This window comes from Lissotriton vulgaris, chromosome 10, assembly GCF_964263255.1.
Source record: "Lissotriton vulgaris chromosome 10, aLisVul1.2, whole genome shotgun sequence".
In the NCBI taxonomy this organism is placed as follows: Eukaryota; Metazoa; Chordata; class Amphibia; order Caudata; family Salamandridae; genus Lissotriton; species Lissotriton vulgaris.
Window position 1 is genome coordinate 107,296,357 of NC_141698.1, and position 20,772 is coordinate 107,317,128.

Consider the following 20,772-nt stretch of genomic DNA (forward strand, 5'->3'; position numbering starts at 1 on the left):
CCACATACTAAAATAGTGGTACACGAACCACGACTCAAGTCAAAACTATACTCAGAAGACGTAGAAGTGCTAGGGACCCAAGGAACCACCCGAGGTAAGTAACCAGGAACCCCAGGAGGCTGTGTGCAGAGTGGGAACACTACTGCGTGCTCAATTCAAGTCAATAGTTAAGTCGCTGTTGCAGTTTTGCCTGGACCCTGAGGAAAACCAGTGGAAACAGAAGGTTGGAGAGCCACCCCACCCGTGTATACCCTAGAAACCAGGATACCTACACCAGGGAAGCCGGGTACATAGATGTGAAGTGACGGCAGAAACCGCTGTCAAACTCAATGGAGAACTTCAGGAAGATGCCGCTGCTGGAGAAGGTGAAAGTGTCTGGTGGAACCTGAAGGTGGATTCAAGTTGAGAAGTACCTGCAAGCAGAGGGGACAGAGTCTTTGCCACTTAGGAGTGACCAGGAGGCACGGAAGACGAATGCCCACTCATGTTGGGTGTTGCAGGAGAGTTGTCGGTGACCTTGGAGCTGCAGCTGTGTGGACCAGGCGACGCTGAGGAAGATCAGGATCCATTCACAAGCTGTCCCATGTCGGATGTTGAGAGTTGAGGGATTGGTGTCCGTCGGAAGCACCAACAAGACTTGGCAACTGTAAACAATGTGGAAGGTGAAAAGGGTGCATTGTCAGGACCAGCAAGGTCCAAGTGACTCATCATAAGCAGGGGAGTCAGGGCAGGCCCCAAGCAATCAGGGGAGCCCGCTGGATTGAAAGGCCTGCCTTAAGGATTGAAAGGCCTGCCTTAGGGGTGACTTATAGGTTTTAAGTGCAGTGACCTCAGATATAGGGAAACTTATATCTGTTGTAAGCGGTGCAAGCACCAGCCTACACATACTGCAATGGCAAGCCTGTAGTTACAATTTGAGTGGTCTCCCATGGGTGGCATAATACATGCTTCAGCCCATGGAGCACCCCTGGTGTAACTATGCCCTGGGTATCTCAGTGCCATATACTATGGGCTAATAAGGGTACACCAATATCCAATCTGGGATGCACCTAAGTACTTTCCATAACCAATTTAGGGGGTTAAGCACAAAGACGGTGGTCCTGATTAACAGGATCCCAGTCAGACTAAACAGAAACAGCATTACACCAGGCAAAAAGTGGGAGTAACCATAAAAGCAGATCCTACTTTGCTACAATATGTGTTTATTTTGTAGATAAAGCCAATAGTCTTAACTTCATATATTTATGTGAGCTCACCTTGATAAAACCAATAGGCTTACTTTGTGTCTTTATGTGGTCACCCCTTATGCTCGCTCGCAATCAGGAAAATAGAAAAACAGCGGGCTGGAGTGTCCGCGCAGCGGGAGTGTCAAAACAAGCTTGTCTGAGCTCATCCACACTACTGACCACGCTCAACGCCAGCCATGCTGCCAGTGAGAATTCAAACCACCAGGTTAAGATCAGTTACACTAGCAATGAACTGGTGCATATCGGTAAGATGTCCACTTCATGCCCTTCGGCTGCTAATTTTGATTCTAAAAGTAATGTTGTTAAAACAGAGTACATGTGTATACTGAAGTGTGGCCTGCTGAATGCTAGATCATTGCCAAAACATGCTGAGGAGATTAATCTAATGCTTGACACCGGAGGACTTGATGTCTTATTTATCACAGAAACTTCGACTACAAAAGAGTCAGTCAGTCAGTCAAAAGATACTTTATACAACAGCTAAGAGTCATAAAAGCACAAATCATTGCAAGACATTGGTACATGAAACCTTAAAAGACATTAAAAAATGGTGTTCTAAAAATACTATGTACAGAGCAGATAAAAACGCATCCCAATTTGCAGATTACTCGAGCGTCTATAAGTATACAGACAGGACAACAATACAAGGTACAAATATGCAGTAAATAAATAACCAGTGTATATTGGATCCGTCTCGTTAGGTACTCATTGAGTAACCAAACATATTGACTCTGGAGCCAGCAACCTCTTCCTATATTTGATGGCCGCTATTAAAAAGCTGGCAACCCCCAAGCAAACCATGGGAGAGGATAGCATTTGAAGATAGGTCAAAGCCGGCCTCACTTGAGCAAACTGATGATCTTTAAACAGTGGTAAAATATGAGACCTGCGCTGAGGGTCATAAAAAGTGCAGAAAAACATAAAATGTAATGTATCCTGGTCTGAAACTATTTCACAAGGACAGGATTTGAGCAAGCCAGGCTTCGAATAACCTAGGGGAAATGCCAGGAGCCAGGGGACCAAATTCAAACGAAATTTAGTCAATACAAAGCGGTGATATGCTTTGTTAACGTGAGTTAGATAAGGCTGCATTTGTGGGACCATACTCAAAATTACATGGCTCCTCACAGACGGTTTTACTACTTTCGCCTCCTCCCTAAGCATCTACCGCTTGTCGAAACACTGCTTTTTGATTGCTCTGATAGCAGTTTTGCTCTGTGCCCGTGTTCAGGAACAGGTCCAGGCGACCAAGCGAGCCGGCCTGTTCTTTTATATAGTTAAGCCAGGGGATGCGATCCAGACTAGAGAAGTGCCAATTATTAGCTGGCCTAGATTTGGTGCTGGGGACCCCCAAGTTCTGAGCCAGCGCAACAAGTGGGCAAACCCAATCTCGTCTGAGATGTATACGGCTCCCAGTTCTTCATGCACATTAAAAACAGGTGTTGCGATGGGGACCGTAAGTAGTTTCCGCATATAGTTATTCTCAGCTACCTGGATCCCCTTCGCATCCTTATACCCCCAGATATCACTTCCATACGTGGTCATCGGGATGTATTTTGCGTCGTAAATTTTTAACAGAGCAGGGAGCGGTTTGGACCCCAATCTTTTTGCAAAATTCAAAGTCGCCCCACGGCTCTGGCCAGAGTGTTCCTTTTAAGTAAGATTTACGGGCCCCATGATCCTTTTTCATCAGAGTCAACTTTCGACTTCAACAGAGCCTGCCCGGAAGGGTAGGAAGGTTTTCATAAACCCCAGCCTGTTAGGAAAAGGGGTGGGACTGGTATGCTTTACAGGGACAAATGGAATTTTGCTTTTTTCCCTCTAGACAAAGTAAATTAATTTGAAATGTTAGGGTTCCAGTTGAAAGGGCACACGGGGAATGTGGCTGCAGGGACCTTATGTTATAGACCACCTAATACTTCAAGCTTTTCCCTACCCCTTGCTGGACATTTTAACCAACATGAAACTTGTGCATACTAACCTCTTTCTGTTAGGAGACTTCAATCTCTGGGCGGAAGAGGACTCACCCCCGGCAAGGAACTGATGAACTCCTGTAAGACCATAGGTCTACAGCAGCAGGTACAAGACCCTACACAAATAGGGGGAGTCACACCCTCGACCTTATAGTCTCCCTAGAGGGTTTGATATCAGCCATGGAAATTACTCCTTTGTGTTGGACTGATCACTCACTGATTACTTTTTTTATCTATATGTGGGGAAGGAGGGGTCTCCTAAGAATATTACTGAATATACACTTGAAACTAGAGCATGGCATAAACTCTCTACGCTAGAATCTGAGCCTGTTTTTAATTTCTAAAACTTCTTTAATCCTCTAGATTCCACAGGAGAACATTGTCATATGTTTGAATGTGAGATCTTAAAGTACTATATAAACAGATACCTCTTACAACTCAGAAACTTTGCAAAGCTCCATCTGCCTCCTGGTATAATACAACTTTGAAGGAGGCAAAACTAATCTGCAGGCCACTTGAAAGAAAATGGCGGCATCACTATTTAAGTGCAGATAAGATCAGCCTAAAGACATCTCTAAATAATGAAAAAAATTAAGTCAGGAAAGCAAAAGCTGACTATTACTTTGATTTAATCTCAGCCGCCGCTAATAAAGCAAAAACTATTTTTGAAATAATAAGCCATCTCACTAATCCGCCTCGTCTTAGGCAAGAAAATATACCTTAACAGCAATTATGTGATGAAATATCAGACATCTTTGAAAATAAAACCAAGATGATTTTAGAAGATATTGAAAACTCTCAAGAATTAGAAATCTTAACCCCCAACACAACGGGCCTTTGATATCCCATGATTAAAATATGTTAAAAAATGTATGAAAGATCTTGGACATTCAGAATATTTTCCTGACCCGGGCACCATAACCTCTGTTTCGAGAAACAATTTAAAAAGATGCTCCTGGAGTCAAACAGATTCTCAACTGAAATATTAAAGGTAAAGGTACAATAGAATCAAACAATATTATAGGAGGTTATGACAGGATGGTGCTGACCCGTTTTCGTCTGGGGATTTTTCACAAACTAATCAGTGTTCCTCTTATGAATGACTGGTCTAGCACCATGAGTATGTGCCCATGTGATAAGTCACTGTAATCAGCAATGCCTATTCTCTTCTTTTGCAAATTTGATTATGTACCAAGAGAAATGTGCATTTTGTCAATTTTAAGGACACTTCGCCTCAGACAAAGTCGTCCTGTATTTTTAGCATTACAAGTTTTAGAGAATGAAGGTTTTACCAGGTCTTTACCTTTAAATTTAAAAAATGTAATTAAATTCAGGAAAACTATTGATATATGAATTTCTTGAAAATTATGATATGTATGGTAGGTCCATTATAATGCTATCATTTTTTGTTAAAGATCTTCTTTCAATGGTGAATTGTTTATAATATCATGTGGTATAATGTGCGTTTATGACTGTATTTTAAAATTGAATAAAGCTTTTGTAAATTTGAATATTAATAACCCCCAAAACAAATGGCCTACCTCAGCATGCTACTTTACTTTTATCCGACCCTCTTACAGCGAATCTAACTTGTTTTGATCCCATTTCTATAGAAGTATTTAGGTTGCTGTTTGGATCTATGAAGTCATTATAACCCCTTGACCTCTTTCCCCCAAAACAATGGAACAGATGGGAAGATGAACTGTCGACCACTCTGTTACAACTCTGTAATCAATCCCTTGAAATTAGGGTGGTGCCAAAATGTTGGAAAAGAGCTATAGTTAAGCCATAATTAAAGAAAGCTTTGGCAGACCCTACAATCCTTGGCAACTATAGACCAATTACCATTCTCCCTTTACCAATAAAAATACTAGAACGACATGTTGCAGGACCATTCATGACTAGAGGAAGAGCAATTTGGCTTCTGACCCGGCCATGGAACCGAGACCGCTTTGCTCTCTGCCAAGTACAAAATGCGTAGGATGACAGACAGCGGACATTTGATGGTACTGGTCCTCCTTGATCTGTTGACAGTTTTCGACCCTGTGAACCACTGCACTCAACTGACTAGACTATCCTCAGTGGGTGTTGGTGGCCCAGTGTCAAATTGGATAAAGTCATATCTAGCTGATCGCTGTCAGGCCATAGCCAAGTCCCCGTTCTGCTCTAAATTTAGAACAATAAAATGGTGTTCCTCAGGGTTCCTCCCTTAGCCCAATTATGTTTAATGTTTACTTAAAGCCTCTAATCTCTCTTATCAAATCTTACAAGATCAAGGTAATTAACTATGTACATGATATTCAACTGATTTTGTCACTTTATAATAATCAGACGGACTCGATCAGCAACTTCAGTCCTGCATATTAGATATATGATGAATGTAAACTCCCTCAAGCTAAATGGAAGTAAAACTGAGCTCCTCTGCTGCTCCCTAGTAAAATCCCAAGACCTGTACCCACCATTCTCTGGCCTCTACCTACAGAAACCCAACTTGGCATCTCAACGATAGTCTGGAATCTGAGAGTAGTGCTAAACGAGGATCTCTCACTTGAAAAGCATATGAATGGAGTAGCTGGGAGCTGTTTTGCTTTGACCCAAGGCCTCAGGAAATTGTATCCAATGTTAACTGTCCAAGCAAGGTCCCTGATTTCTAGAGGCGTAATACTAAGTAGATTAGATTATTAAAAGTGCCCTCCTTTTGGGAGCCCTTAATTATCTACTAAAAAAATTGGAACACGTTCAGATAGTCATAGCCAAACGAACGCTAAATAGATCTTGGAATTCAGCCTCCAATCAGGCCCTGCACCCAATGTCCCGCATCCTCTGGCTGTGTACAGTGGGGGTTTGGCCACAGGACCTGGCCTCTGGCCAAGTCCTGTCCCCAACCCCACCACAGGCACCCAACACCAACCCCGGACACCTAACCTGCATTGTCTTTGCTTTTTATTCCAGGAACAACACTTCTACCACTGTACCTCTATGTAAACTTCAACACCATGGTACCACGCAAGCTTGTCAGCAAAGCTTGTATGGAAACGCACTACTGTGTGGGTGGGAAACTTGGACCGTGACTGCAATATGAGTACCGCAGTACCTCACGGGAATGCACTAATGTGTCCCACAGGAGTACCCAGGTTCCTGTGACATAAACTTTTGAAAACCTTTTAGTATCTGGGGGAGGGTGCTAATTCTCTCCCCCACAAGTGCACAGGGTCAGTGTTTCCCTATGCTGCCCCCTTACACCTTGTATGGACTTACCCCCCGAGTCCTGAAAAGACAGCCAAGGCCGATTTAAGCACTGTGGTGCCTCCGCTATGGCCTCCTCCTCAGACTCCCTCACTACCTACCGGCAAAAGTGCCCCTCATATCTCCATTGTCCCTCTCTCACATACATTTCATTTGTTTTAAAGTGCTGGTAAAGTTTGGCTTTACTAATCCACTCAGCTATCCACGCAAAATACAGATCTGTTCTTTGGAGCAGGCATATTAACTCTCTGTGCTATTTTATGGTGATTCAAAAGTTCCTCTAGACAAAACTCCAGTCGCCCGATCTCTAGCAGGGACATTAATCACAAGAGTCATCTTGAAATTGTAATTGATGCCTGAAAGCTGGATGCACAAGGAACTCGGTAGCTGGTGCTTTTGAATCGTATAAATTAAATCGTAAGTGATTGCTAAACACAGCAGCCCCCCACCTGAAGTTCGTGCCCCCTCCCCTCCAGGTCGGCACCACATGTGGTCGTAGCATCCTAAAGCCAGCCCTGGTGACGGCTGCTACCTTTTTTTCAGAATTTCGGATGGCCAATCAGATCGCTCAGTACAATGCGACTGGTTCCACAGTACTGAAATAGCCAACAGGAGAAAAAGATCCCTCGGCCGATCAGAAGGCCCATTTTAAAATGTTCTGATCTTGCAGGACCAACTGTCCTAATATACCTAACTTTTTAACTCCTTCAACCCCAATACAAGCCCTCTTTAAACACTAATTTATCAATAACGGCTGATCAAATGTACACTAAATCAAAAAAAGCACACTTTCTACGTATAGTTAGAACTTTCTGTCAAATTTGGTGTAATTTTCCTAAACAGTTTTTTTGGTATCAGAGAGCAATGTTTCCAATGGGAATTAACATAGGAAATAAATGTTTTGGGAACCGTGTTTTTTTTGCTCCCGCCCCCAGCGGATTAGTCTGAAACTTTCTAAGGAGTCGTCGAGGTGAATGAAGTTTCTTTTTTCAATTCCTAGGTCAATAAAAAAATAACTTGTCTGTGTGGTAAAGTCCAGTGCTGAAAAGTACCTAATGACTTGCATAGTACTTACCTGAGTGGTAAAACGTGTGTGGTAAAGGTATGAGTGTTAAATACTGCATGGCAAAGGTAACATACTACTGGATGTTTGCATCAAATGGCAGGTTCTACCATGCAACTGCTTACCTTTAATCAATATATTATTTTTCAGTCCGAGTTGAAGCAGAGGTTGGCGAATGCAAAACTAAAAGTGTCACAGCTGAAAGAGAAACTGCCAAATGTGATCAGCAACGATGATCAACAGGAGGTGCTAAGGCTCCTTTGTAAGATTCATGAGCTTGAGGTGGAGAATACAGAGTTGCAGGCTGGGTCCATGTGGAAAGAGAATCACTTGTGCCAAAAGGACATTGTCCTTGGGCGATATCAGCAGCACAGATCAATGTGCGAGGAAATTATCCGACAACAACTCATACTGATAGAAGGTAAGTTGGCACCAGTCTCTCTAAAACATCTATATTATGCAGTGTTTGCTAGTTTTGAATCGTGAAATGTGACTTGATCTTGGTGAAAAGACGCTTTTCTTCGTGGCAGCTCTGAAAATGTAATACCTGCTCTCCCACATTGGATCTTTTATAGATTTATATTATCCAGTATTATATTTTTTATAGATTCACATGCTTGAATCTTTCCCATCGTCATGGTGGGAGTCCCACGGTAACAGTAAAATAGCAGTATCAAGCTTTAAACTTAATTCCCCTTGAAATTCAATAGCATTTAGTAAACGGTTAATATCATTTGAGAACATCCAAACTCCAGCCAATCACAGCACAGGCCCAGAGTATCCATCCCCTGCAGGGCCACCATTCCTCAGATTTCTTACCACACTTTGTGCGCTAGGGAGTCTCCCTGAGCTCTGCACAGTCACAGGGTTTCTACCTTGACCTTTTCAACTTCAAGCTGGCAGTTCTTTTACTTCAACCATGTCTTCAGCTGAGGTTCTGTTGAAAGTGAGTGTACCGGGGGCGTGGCTTGGATGGCAGAGCTAATGGCTGCCTGATCCCGTCTCTCTGCACAACGCGTAGACTACAATGCTTCCTTCCACGAGTACTGGAACCTAAACATCACGTCTGCACCAGGATTCGGACCAACACGATACGGGGCATGATTTGCGTCTCAACCCTTGGATCACCAGGGAAATGCGGCACCACCAAACACCGTAACTAGCTGGCCATAAAAAGAACCTGGATTACCTCTCTTCTGGAGCTAATTGCTTTTCTGAGACCACTCTCTCAACGGACCCAAAATGGCGACCTTCTGCCCATTGTTTACACTCCGCAGCTAAGGCGGTCTACAAGCGGACTGAGATCCCTACCTGTGCGGCTCCTAGGGCAGTTTAAATATCACCAGTTTCCCATCATCAGTTAAAGGTACACCTTTCCTGCTTCCAGCTTAGCTAAAGCGGGCAGTGTGATCGCGTTAATAACTGCAGAAGGCACTGCCTGACTCTAAAATGGCGGCCTCTGAATACATTTGTGCATTTTACCGATCTCTTCTGCGGCGCCACTGATGGTGGAATTGGGATTGGAATAACAGTTGCCCAAAAGAACTTTGAAAGGAATTTTAGGAATTTAAGAAGCTAATAGGAATTTAAGGAATTTTAGGAGCTGATAGGCCCCTCAACTTCATCAGGGACCTGTGACCAACCTCGATGCTGGATTGCTGTGTGTATTGCCGGTGGCATCTGTACTGCTAGAGACGCTGTGGTCTGTGTGCTTCACTGGCAGCCGTGTACTTGTATAAGCTATAACAACTGGGTAAACATAGCAAGCAGTCCCCCTGCTGTGTCATCTGCGTGTTTCCTGCTGTGTCTCCTGTAGTGATTTTCTGAGTCTCCCACAGCAAGAAAGTGGCTACTGCTCTTAACCACAACTGCAAATAAATACAGCTGTATATTCAAATAATTTCTGGAATGAGGCTTAGTACTATAAAAAAAAGTGCCAAACTAGTATCAAATTGTGCTCATATACCAGTGCCCATTCGCCACTACAGTACTCTGTTCCATATGAACTTATCTGCCTGAACTTACCTGCCTGTACTTACCGATCTGGTCCTCAAGTGATTTCAGGTTGCTCTGCTCCCAGTTGGTAGCTACGCTACCTACATGCTGTGTCCAATCTGATCTTAATCGCTATCTCCAGCAAGAATCCATCTCCAAGCTGGTCTCCAAGTTACTCTTAGTTGCTTCATGTGTCTCTGAAAACTGCTACTCAACCTTCTTAATGGTGCCTAAACTACAACAAGGTCCACAGTCACCAGCTCCTCAATAAATAGCTGCGTAATACCTGCAGGATCCAGACTGATCCGCCAGAGCCCTACTACCGGCTGTACCTATTACTCAGCTGACTCTTCCACCGCCATCCATCATTTTAAGCTACCACCCTAAGTCATTCCGAATACCATGGCAGAAGAAGACCCCAAAGCGCAATACAAACGTTCCAAAGGTGAACCTGCGATATATGATTCGCCCATTAAGGCCACAGTCGATGTGAACAGCACAATGGAAATGATCCTTAAGAAACTAGCCGATGTCCATGACTTGGCTAAATCAACCAAACAAAACGCGGACGCCATGCAATTACAACTGACGGCAGTTTGTGCTGACATGAACATAATTAACTCTAAAATCACCGCCTTGGAACAAAGAATAAGTGATGTGGAAGAATCTTTGTCCCGAATTGTCAAAGAGATGAAAGCACTACTTGCTGTCACCAATGGCTTGAAACGTCAAATAGCTGAGTTGGAAGACAGAAATAGGAGGGGCAATATTAGAATTGTTGGCATTCCAGAGGGCTCAGAAGACTCAGCAGAATCATGTATTACCTTTCTGGAGAACTGGCTCCCCCAAATTATGGAGAAAAGGGTGGTGGTGATGAACAGAGTGTCTGAATTAAGCAGACCACTCTTACCCAGTCCAAAGATCAGGGCTTGATCCATCACCGTTTTTCAGCTCACTGCACCATCCCAGCTCAGAACTTGGCTATATGCAAATTAGTCTGACCCTGGCCCAGTGCATCATGGGAACAGGGCAGACCAAACTACCAAGCCAATTCTTATACTGGGAAGGAAACAAGCTACCGGGGACCGGTTTCTGGCATTTCAGCCGTCTTCGGCCCGGCTTGCTTGAATCCTGATGGTGCAATGAGCTAGGGACTCACATCTGAGTATACCCTTCCACGCTTATGGTGGACAAAAATTATTCAGAAAAGGGGGGTGGTGATGAACAGAGTCTCTGAATTAAGCAGACCACTCTTACCCAGTCCAAAGATCAGGGCTTGATCCATCACCGTTTTTCAGCTCACTGCACCATCCCAGCTCAGAACTTGGCTATATCCAAATTAGTCTGACCCTGGCCCAGTGCATCATGGGAACAGGGCAGACCAAACTACCAAGCCAATTCTTATACTGGGAAGGAAACAAGCTACCGGGGACCGGTTTCTGGCATTTCAGCCGTCTTCGGCCCGGCTTGCTTGAATCCTGATGGTGCAATGAGCTAGGGACTCACATCTGAGTATACCCTTCCACGCTTATGGTGGACAAAAATTATTCAGAAAAGGGGGGTGGTGATGAACAGAGTGTCTGAATTAAGCAGACCACTCTTACCCAGTCCAAAGATCAGGGCTTGATCCATCACCGTTTTTCAGCTCACTGCACCATCCCAGCTCAGAACTTGGCTATATGCAAATTAGTCTGACCCTGGCCCAGTGCATCATGGGAACAGGGCAGACCAAACTACCAAGCCAATTCTTATACTGGGAAGGAAACAAGCTACCGGGGACCGGTTTCTGGCATTGCAGCCGTCTTCGGCCCGGCTTGCTTGAATCCTGATGGTGCAATGAGCAAGCTGGGCCGAAGACGGCTGAAATGCCAGAAACCGGTCCCCGGTAGCTTGTCTCCTTTCTGGTGAAGAATTGGCTTGGTAGTTTAGTCTGCCCTGTTCCCATGATGCACTGGGCCAGGAACAGACTGATTTGCATATAGCCAGGTTCTGAGCTGGGATGGTGCAGTGAGATAAATAACGGTGATGGATCAAGCCCTGATCTTTGGACTGGGTAAGAGTGGTCTGCTTAATTCAGACACTCTGTTCATCACCACCCCCTTTTCTGAATCGTTTTTGGCCACTATAGGTGTGGCAGGGTATACTCAGACATGAGTCCCTTTCTCACTGCACCATCAGGATTCAAGCAAGCTGGGCCGAAGACGGCTGAAATGCCAGAAACCGGTCCCCGGTAGCTTGTCTCCTTTCTGGTGAAGAATTGGCTTGGCAGTTTAGTCTGCCCTGTTCCCATGATGCACTGGGCCAGGAACAGACTGATTTGCATATAGCCAGGTTCTGAGCTGGGATGGTGCAGTGAGATAAATAACGGTGATGGATCAAGCCCTGATCTTTGGACTGGGTAAGAGTGGTCTGCTTAATTCAGACACTCTGTTCATCACCACCCCCTTTTCTGAATCGTTTTTGGCCACTATAGGTGTGGCAGGGTATACTCAGACATGAGTCCCTTTCTCACTGCACCATCAGGATTCAAGCAAGCTGGGCCGAAGACGGCTGAAATGCCAGAAACCGGTCCCCGGTAGCTTGTCTCCTTTCTGGTGAAGAATTGGCTTGGTAGTTTAGTCTGCCCTGTTCCCATGATGCACTGGGCCAGGAACAGACTGATTTGCATATAGCCAGGTTCTGAGCTGGGATGGTGCAGTGAGATAAATAACGGTGATGGATCAAGCCCTGATCTTTGGACTGGGTAAGAGTGGTCTGCTTAATTCAGACACTCTGTTCATCACCACCCCCTTTTCTGAATCGTTTTTGGCCACTATAGGTGTGGCAGGGTATACTCAGACATGAGTCCCTTTCTCACTGCACCATCAGGATTCAAGCAAGCTGGGCCGAAGACGGCTGAAATGCCAGAAACCGGTCCCCGGTAGCTTGTCTCCTTTCTGGTGAAGAATTGGCTTGGTAGTTTAGTCTGCCCTGTTCCCATGATGCACTGGGCCAGGAACAGACTGATTTGCATATAGCCAGGTTCTGAGCTGGGATGGTGCAGTGAGATAAATAACGGTGATGGATCAAGCCCTGATCTTTGGACTGGGTAAGAGTGGTCTGCTTAATTCAGACACTCTGTTCATCACCACCCCCTTTTCTGAATCGTTTTTGGCCACTATAGGTGTGGCAGGGTATACTCAGACATGAGTCCCTTTCTCACTGCACCATCAGGATTCAAGCAAGCTGGGCCGAAGACGGCTGAAATGCCAGAAACCGGTCCCCGGTAGCTTGTCTCCTTTCTGGTGAAGAATTGGCTTGGTAGTTTAGTCTGCCCTGTTCCCATGATGCACTGGGCCAGGAACAGACTGATTTGCATATAGCCAGGTTCTGAGCTGGGATGGTGCAGTGAGATAAATAACGGTGATGGATCAAGCCCTGATCTTTGGACTGGGTAAGAGTGGTCTGCTTAATTCAGACACTCTGTTCATCACCACCCCCTTTTCTGAATCGCTTTTGGCCACTATAGGTGTGGCAGGGTATACTCAGACATGAGTCCCTTTCTCACTGCACCATCAGGATTCAAGCAAGCTGGGCCGAAGACGGCTGAAATGCCAGAAACCGGTCCCCGGTAGCTTGTCTCCTTTCTGGTGAAGAATTGGCTTGGTAGTTTAGTCTGCCCTGTTCCCATGATGCACTGGGCCAGGAACAGACTGATTTGCATATAGCCAGGTTCTGAGCTGGGATGGTGCAGTGAGATAAATAACGGTGATGGATCAAGCCCTGATCTTTGGACTGGGTAAGAGTGGTCTGCTCAATTCAGACACTCTGTTCATCACCACCCCCTTTTCTGAATCGTTTTTGTCCCCCAAATTATGGGCATTATGTTCCGTAATGCTCTCGAACTTGACCGAGCTTACAGAATTCCGTCATGCAACTCAACAGCCAGGAAAACAACCTGACCAATCATCTGCAAAGCTCTAAGGTACCAACACACAGGAGCCATCCTCAGCTTTGCACGCAAAAATCACCAGATAACCTGGAATGGTCAAAAAATAACTTTCACACAAGATTACTCAAAACCTACTGTGGACACAAGAAAAGGTTTTCTGCTACTAAGAGACAGGCTATGTGAAAAAATATCCAATTCTCATTTGCAGGTCCTGCAAAATTTTAAATCATAGAGAACTGTAGGTTTCACCTCTTCACTGACTCGATCGAACTCTCAAACTACTTGGCTGTCCAACCACACAAGACATGGACCATTCGGCCACCTCCTCCAGTAAGAGGAAAACTTGATATCCTTTTTTCCAGTATGCCAATAAGCTTATACATACTGTCCGATGCTTACCATTCCACCTAACATGGTTGACACCGTGATGTTACTGTTTATTATTGATTTGCCTATCAATAGAATTGAGTGCAGTAGCTAGTAAGATTCTGGATGGGATTCCTGATTGCATTTAATTATCCTTTTCTCTAATCAACCCAGAAGTGTTTCTATTATATAGATATGCCATAGATTGTTTAGTTCCAGTTAAAAACGGTTTAAAGTACATGGTACATATAAGAAGGTTGTTACCATTTAGATATTATATAATACTATGTAATGAATTCGTTCCCCAAGTTGCGAGAAAAATGCTCCTGCTGTCGCACCTCCATCTAACAATGTCCTCAGGGTTAGAGCAGGGGTGGGAGGGGGTTGAAGAGAGGGATTGGCTTTTTTATTCTGTTATTTAACTATTCGCATTTCTAATGTTTTTTCTTTATCCTTATTATATTTTCTGACCTGCTGTACATTGTACATACTGCTACATTTTGTCCACACTCGACAAGAGTTCCTGCTAACTGCTTATCCTACATATGCTGGTATTTCTACTGCATTATCAGCATTCAACATAAGTCACCCACACACATCTAGCCTTCATATGATGACTTATGATGTCAGTATAAATAAATAAGTCTCCTTAGTACGCCTGTCATTCATTGTACCCTACATAAGTCCAGCTTAATCAACCACCACCTTCATATGTAATGACACAGAATAAGACATATAATATTACAGAAGACATTAGCGTTGTCTCCTTAAATGTGGTAGGGCTTAACCACCCAATCAAACGCCGGAAAATCACTGATTACCTAGCAAAATCTGAAGACAATATTATACTACTACAGTAAAACTTAATTATCTGGGGAGGACGTGGCTTTTATTAAACATAATTGGATATCACATGTTTCATGCTCACCGGCAGACCATAAAAAGAAAGGAGTAATCATGCTTATAGCGAAAAAATCGAACATATTCCTCGAATCACATTTTCATGATGATGACAGCAGAATATTGGGTACACATCTGAAAAAAAGGGGACAACTCTATACATGTTGTAAACTTATACGGCCCTAACACAAACAAACCCAATTTCTGGGAGAATATATAAAAATCATAGAGAATCTTCCCCAGGATAATCTCTTCATTGTTGGACATGATTTTAATCTCCCTTTAGACCCTATAATAGACCGCCAGTCCACTTGTAAATATCACATCACAAGATCTCACTGTGTTGTGCAAAAAATATGTTCTAAATTTTACCTCAAAGATTCTTGGTGTCTTCAACACCCAGATACTAGGGATTACACTTTATATGGAGCCCCACACAACTCATACACTAGAATTGACTACATATTTATTTTGGGATCATTCACACATCTAATTGACCAGACAGATATTTCGCCGAAGTTAGGGGCCCATTAGGATGGCGGGTGGATCGCCCATGGAAAGGCATGCGGAGTCTACCTGCGGGGGCCCGTTACGGGCCCCCAGGGACTCCGGGGGGGGGGGGCACATGGGGGGTACCTATGGTACACCCTGCATTTCAAAGAACAATGTGGCAGGCACCGTGCCTTTCACGTTGTGCTTTGAAGTGCACAACAAGTATTTTTACCATTGCGGCGGGCGGTGAATACAGGATGCCACTGTGGCGGGCGCATCCTAATTTCCCCCACGGGACCCCCGCCCTTATGGCGGGCGGTCCCTTGTACCGTGAGGATGATGGACGGGCAAAGTCTGCCCGCCATCCTAATGGGGGTCTTAGTGTCCGATCTCTCTTGTATCAGTTCTAAATTAGCCGGCAGCCACAATAAACCTTCGCCCAAAAGATGGCGTTTTAATAATGATGTCCTATCAGATCCTAATGATAAAGAGAAAACTGAAGATGCGATCACAGATTACCTTAACCATAATGATCTTCCTGAATCAAAAGTAGGCACCCTTTGGGACGCACTGAAGGCAACCATTGCTAAATAATAATAATATTCTCAACCAACTAACACAAAAGAAATATGAATGCAATAAAATTCTGAGTAGACGAGCAAGGGTATGGATAAATAAATTCAAAGGCCTCAAACTCTGCAAATCCAACAGAGCAGTTAAAATGCTAGCTTCCTACCTTAAACACAAACAGAACCAAAACACTATCTCATCAATCAAAGATACTAATAATCAAACTCACACTAAACAGAAAGACATTTTAAACACCTTTAAATCCTTCTATGAAGACTTGTACCGGAACGAACAAGTGTTTAATTTAGAAGGGTGCACTCAATATCTGAACAAATTGAACCTCCCCAAACTAAATGAAATAGACAAACAGGCTCTAGGGAAACCAATAAGCGAATTAGAAGTGTTGAATTTATTAAATCCTTGAAAGACAATAAGGCCCCGGGTCCTGACGGCTTCACAGCCACATTATATAAGACATTTGCGGAACTTCTACAACCTACCATGTTAAAAGTGTTTGATAACATAGCTAATAAAGGAAGTATAACTAACTCCATGACAGAAGCCAACATCATAGTTATTCCTAAAGAAGGGAAAGCTCCAATACTTCCAAAAAATGACAGACCAATATCTCTCATCAATGTCGATTGCAAAATGTACGCAAACATTTTAGCCACAAGACCTAATGTAGTCCACCCACAATTAATAAGTAACTCCCAAGTAGGTTTTCTTAAAAACCGCATGTCGAACAACAATACCCGCTTGCTATGTCATGTTCTAGAAAATGCTGCTTTTAAAATAGATCCATCCATAGCAATCACCCTGGATGCAGAAAAGGCATTTGATAGGGTCTCATGGCCCTTCTTAGAACACTGCATGCATTCATTTAACTCGGGTAACCCCTACATAAATAGGGTCATGGCCCTTTACTCAAACCTACTGCACATATTGCAATTAACGGTTCCCTTTCTGAGTTTCTCACTTTCCAACAAGGTAAAAGACAAGGCTGCCCACTTTCACCATACCTCTTCCTATTAGCATTTGAGCCCTTAATACGAGACATCAAACAGAATACAGTCATCAAAGGAGTAGGTTTTAATAATACTCAAGGTAAATTTGCCGCTTACGCGGATGATATCCTAATAGTAACAGAAGACCCGGGTCCCTCAATTAATGCTCTGATGCTAATGATAAGGAAATACTCTACTCATTCGGGGTACAAACTAAATAGGGAAAAATCGGAGGTAAAACCCTTAAACGTTCACTGCACCAAAGAGATTCTAGGCAACTCAGGTCTTGCATGGCAACCAGGATTTATAAAATGCTTAGGTATAGAATTTGGTGCCAATATCATGGGGAACGTTATTTACGACGCAACTTTTAGCACGCAGTGCTATTACAACGCGGTTTTTAAATCGCATTCTATTACAACGCATGACTCTGGGGGGCGCTCAAGGATAGGGAATACTTTTAATTTACTATCCAACACCTTCCCTAGTGTCAACGGGGACTGGTGTTGGAATAGTAAATTAAAATATTCACTATCCAACACCCCTTAGAATTATGCGTTGTAAAAGAATGCATTATAAAAACTGCGTTGTTACAGCATGCGTGCTAAAAGCATGCGTTGTAACAACGTACATCCCAATATCATAGACACACGACATTATAATGAAAATACCACACTAGAGAAAATTAAGAAACCTCTAGACGCTTGGTCTCCAAAATGTATCACGTGATGGGGCAGAATTGAAACAATAAAGGTGATGATTACACCCTTAATCAACTATCTAATCAACAAGCTCCCTTATTATTATTATTAAATTGATTCTTGGTATAGCACATGGCTACACTTAGGCATCTCAGCGCTGGTTGCGACCAAAAGCATATTCCGGTTTTACTGCAGTTTCTGGAAAAGCCACGTCTTTAGTTTTTTCCTGAATGAGAAGTGGTGGGTTTTGGATCTAAGCTGTAGGGAAAGTGAGTTCCAAAGAATAGAGGCATTGTATGAGAACATACGTCCCCCTGTTCTTACTTTCTGGATTTTCGGAACCTTGGCTAGGAACAGATTGGCAGATCTCAGGTTACGCATGGGACGACGGAAGGACAAAAGGGCAGAGTGAATTTTGGGGCCTATGCCCCAGAGGGTCTTATGTGCGATGCAAAGTGATTTAAACATTATGCGTTCTGAGATGGGAAGCCGTGTAAGGCCTTCAATGCTGGCTTAGCCGATTGTTTTCTGGGGATGTTATATAATAGTCTGGCTGCACAGTTTTGTACCACTTGGAGTTTTCTTATTACGGAGTTTGGGATACCCAGGTATAGTGCATTGCAATGGTCCAGCCAGGGCAGTATCAGTGCTTGTACCATTGTTCTGCGTGCTGTTTCTGGGAGTAGTGGTAGTATTTTCCTTAGTTGCCTTAGGATACCAAAGCATGTGGCTGCTACTTGTACTGCTTGGTGGTCTAGTTTAAGTGACCTATCCAGCCAGATTCCTAGGCTCTTTATTCTATCTTTGGGTACAGGGGTTGGGCCAAGGCAGTTTGGCCAATATTTTGTCTGAGGGGCCACTTGCTGTTTTGCCGAGGATCATTAGTTCAGTCTTATCCCCGTTGAGCTTGAGGTAAGATTGGTCCATCCAGATAGCCACCTTTGTCAGGCATGTTTCAAGGTCGACTGTGCTACCATCAGGGTACCCTCTCACCTTAACAGAAGACTTCCACCATGAACTTGATATACTCTTATCAAAATGTATACGACAAGGCAAGAAAGCTAGAATAGGACTTAAAAAACTAAGGCTGGACAAATCTCTAGGAGGAGTTAATCTAGCCGATTTTAAAACATACCGAACAGCCTTCCTAGCAAAACAGGGCTCCTACTGGCTCTCGCCTCCCATCAATTATACCCCTGTATGGCTAGAAGTTGAAAAATCTATCCTTGATAATCTTAACCCTCTGGCTCTGCTCACCTCTAGCCACACAAACCGAATTAGATCAAAGTCTATTTTTAAAAATCCAAAAGCAGCATTACTAAAATTAGATAAGAAACTCGACTCACGCATAAAGCACTCCAAGATGGAATCCATATGGAACAACCGTAACATTCTTTATAAAGGCAAAACTTTACACTATGATGCTTGGATTCATGAAGGGATTATCTTCCCCTAACAGCTAGAAAGCTCCAAATACCCTGTGGCGGCTGGTGACATTTGAAACTGGTGAGGCGTAAAATTAGCGGTGGGGCGTAAAATTAGTGGTGAAGCACACCGAGGCGAGTGTAGCGAGCGAGCACGAATGACCTAAGGAGGGTTCGGGGGTTTTCCCTATGAGAACATTTTGAAAAATGAGTGGGCAAATGGTGTATTTTCAAGCAAATTTGAGAACACATGCACTTTAATCTTCACAGTCAAAAACGAGGTGAAGGTTGGCCTAAACAAATTAATAATTAGCCTAGACCAACGCTCGCCTCCTTTTTGACTGTGAAGAGTAAAGTGCATGTAGTTATGTAGATGTCTAATTAGGGCCACCATGAAACTTTATGTCACCAAAGACACAGTGCTCAGATCATGGGCTTTTATTTACAAACCACAGTAATCTGGTGTTTCAGTAGCAGTGATGAGATAGAAGACTACAGTCTTGAATGTATTCAGTTGTTAAATGAAAGCTGGGGTTTACAACACTGTCACTGGTGACATGGGGTCTACTTATATTCCTACAACTTGTACATTTTGATTCAAATAGTTTTCTGCTGCTTTCTAGATAAACTATACATATAACTGTATACAAACAGTAAATGCAAATATCATAGAAATAATCTTTCTAGTAATATGTGCACAATTATATCATTGTGATAATGACTCAATAAGTGGAAAGTATGATACTACTGGAAAGTAGCTTAGATGATGCTATTAGATAGGCGACAAACCGTGACCACTGTCATAATATCCTCAGTTACCAATCTGCACTGGATATGTGATGGAATAAACAGCTAGCGTGCTGAAGGTGTACACAAGAGTGAGTTCATGGAAAAATAACGGCGCTCTCAAGTTGTAGCAAAATAGAGCTCTACTAAGTACCACGTATCTTGATTCAAAGTAAAGGACAATAGTACATTTTTTGCACCAAAGCATTGATGGAGGTTAATCGCACAAGTATGCTAAGTTCAGCTTAACGAGTGCATTCAGCGATTTTGCACACTTTGTAACTCAGAGATTGTATGGCCACCATTAACTACAGGAGGTTCATCAGGATACGGATAAAAAGACATCCAGGCTTGAGTTCCATTTTGAATGAAAGCCTCTCCTTCATGAAATTCTCTTTTCACCCTGATCTTTCAGCCTAGGACTGCACACATGCAGCCAAACAAGTCTGCTGGACAGCATTTACTTTACTTTTCCACCTAACTGCTCACCTGCCTTTAGACAGACATCTGACCCCCTAGTCCCCCAAACCATAGATTGCAAGTGTTACAAATACAAGATTGTGCCCCAGCAAAATCTAGAACTGCAGGGCCACACCCAAGAGAGGAAATATACTGTCTTGAGCGTATTCATCTGTCTGCTGCAGATTGCATCCTGTAAGCAGCGATGCTGTGCCAGTAAGCAGCAAGTCATTTATTAATTTTGCTGACAGCCTGTCTGGTGGGTGGTGAATGTGGGAAGGCTAATAAAGCATTAATTAACAGTTTTAGTAAGTCATTATCACATGAAGCCCATACACCTTCTAAATTTCGGGATGTATATGTTCTCTAAAGAAGTGGCTGGAATTCTGCTACTTTTTGTTGGGTGTTAAACAAAATAGTACAACAAATGTGCACAAAATATTACAACAAATGTGTACAAAGTTTTTGGAGAGTACTTTGCTTGATGAGGCAATGTGCAACTCCTATATAAAACAAATCTTCTTGTACCCACATTACATATCAATACTGGTAATGAATGACGGGCATGTTTAGGATGTTGCTTACTGTCAATCAACACTACTGGTTTACAAC

At 43.3% G+C, this 20,772-nt stretch overlaps 1 protein-coding gene across 2 annotated transcripts in view; it reads left to right on the forward strand.

The window, feature by feature from the left end:
• Positions 1-20,772, forward strand: part of LOC147684768 (kinesin-like protein KIF19) — a 1,367,439-nt gene that overhangs the window by 770,113 nt on the left and 576,554 nt on the right. For both annotated transcript variants that reach the window (XM_086940625.1, XM_086940626.1), the window contains exon 14: positions 7,680-7,950. In XM_086940625.1, the coding sequence (XP_086796751.1) occupies positions 7,680-7,950 (271 nt within the window). The remainder of the gene's footprint in view (positions 1-7,679; positions 7,951-20,772) is intronic.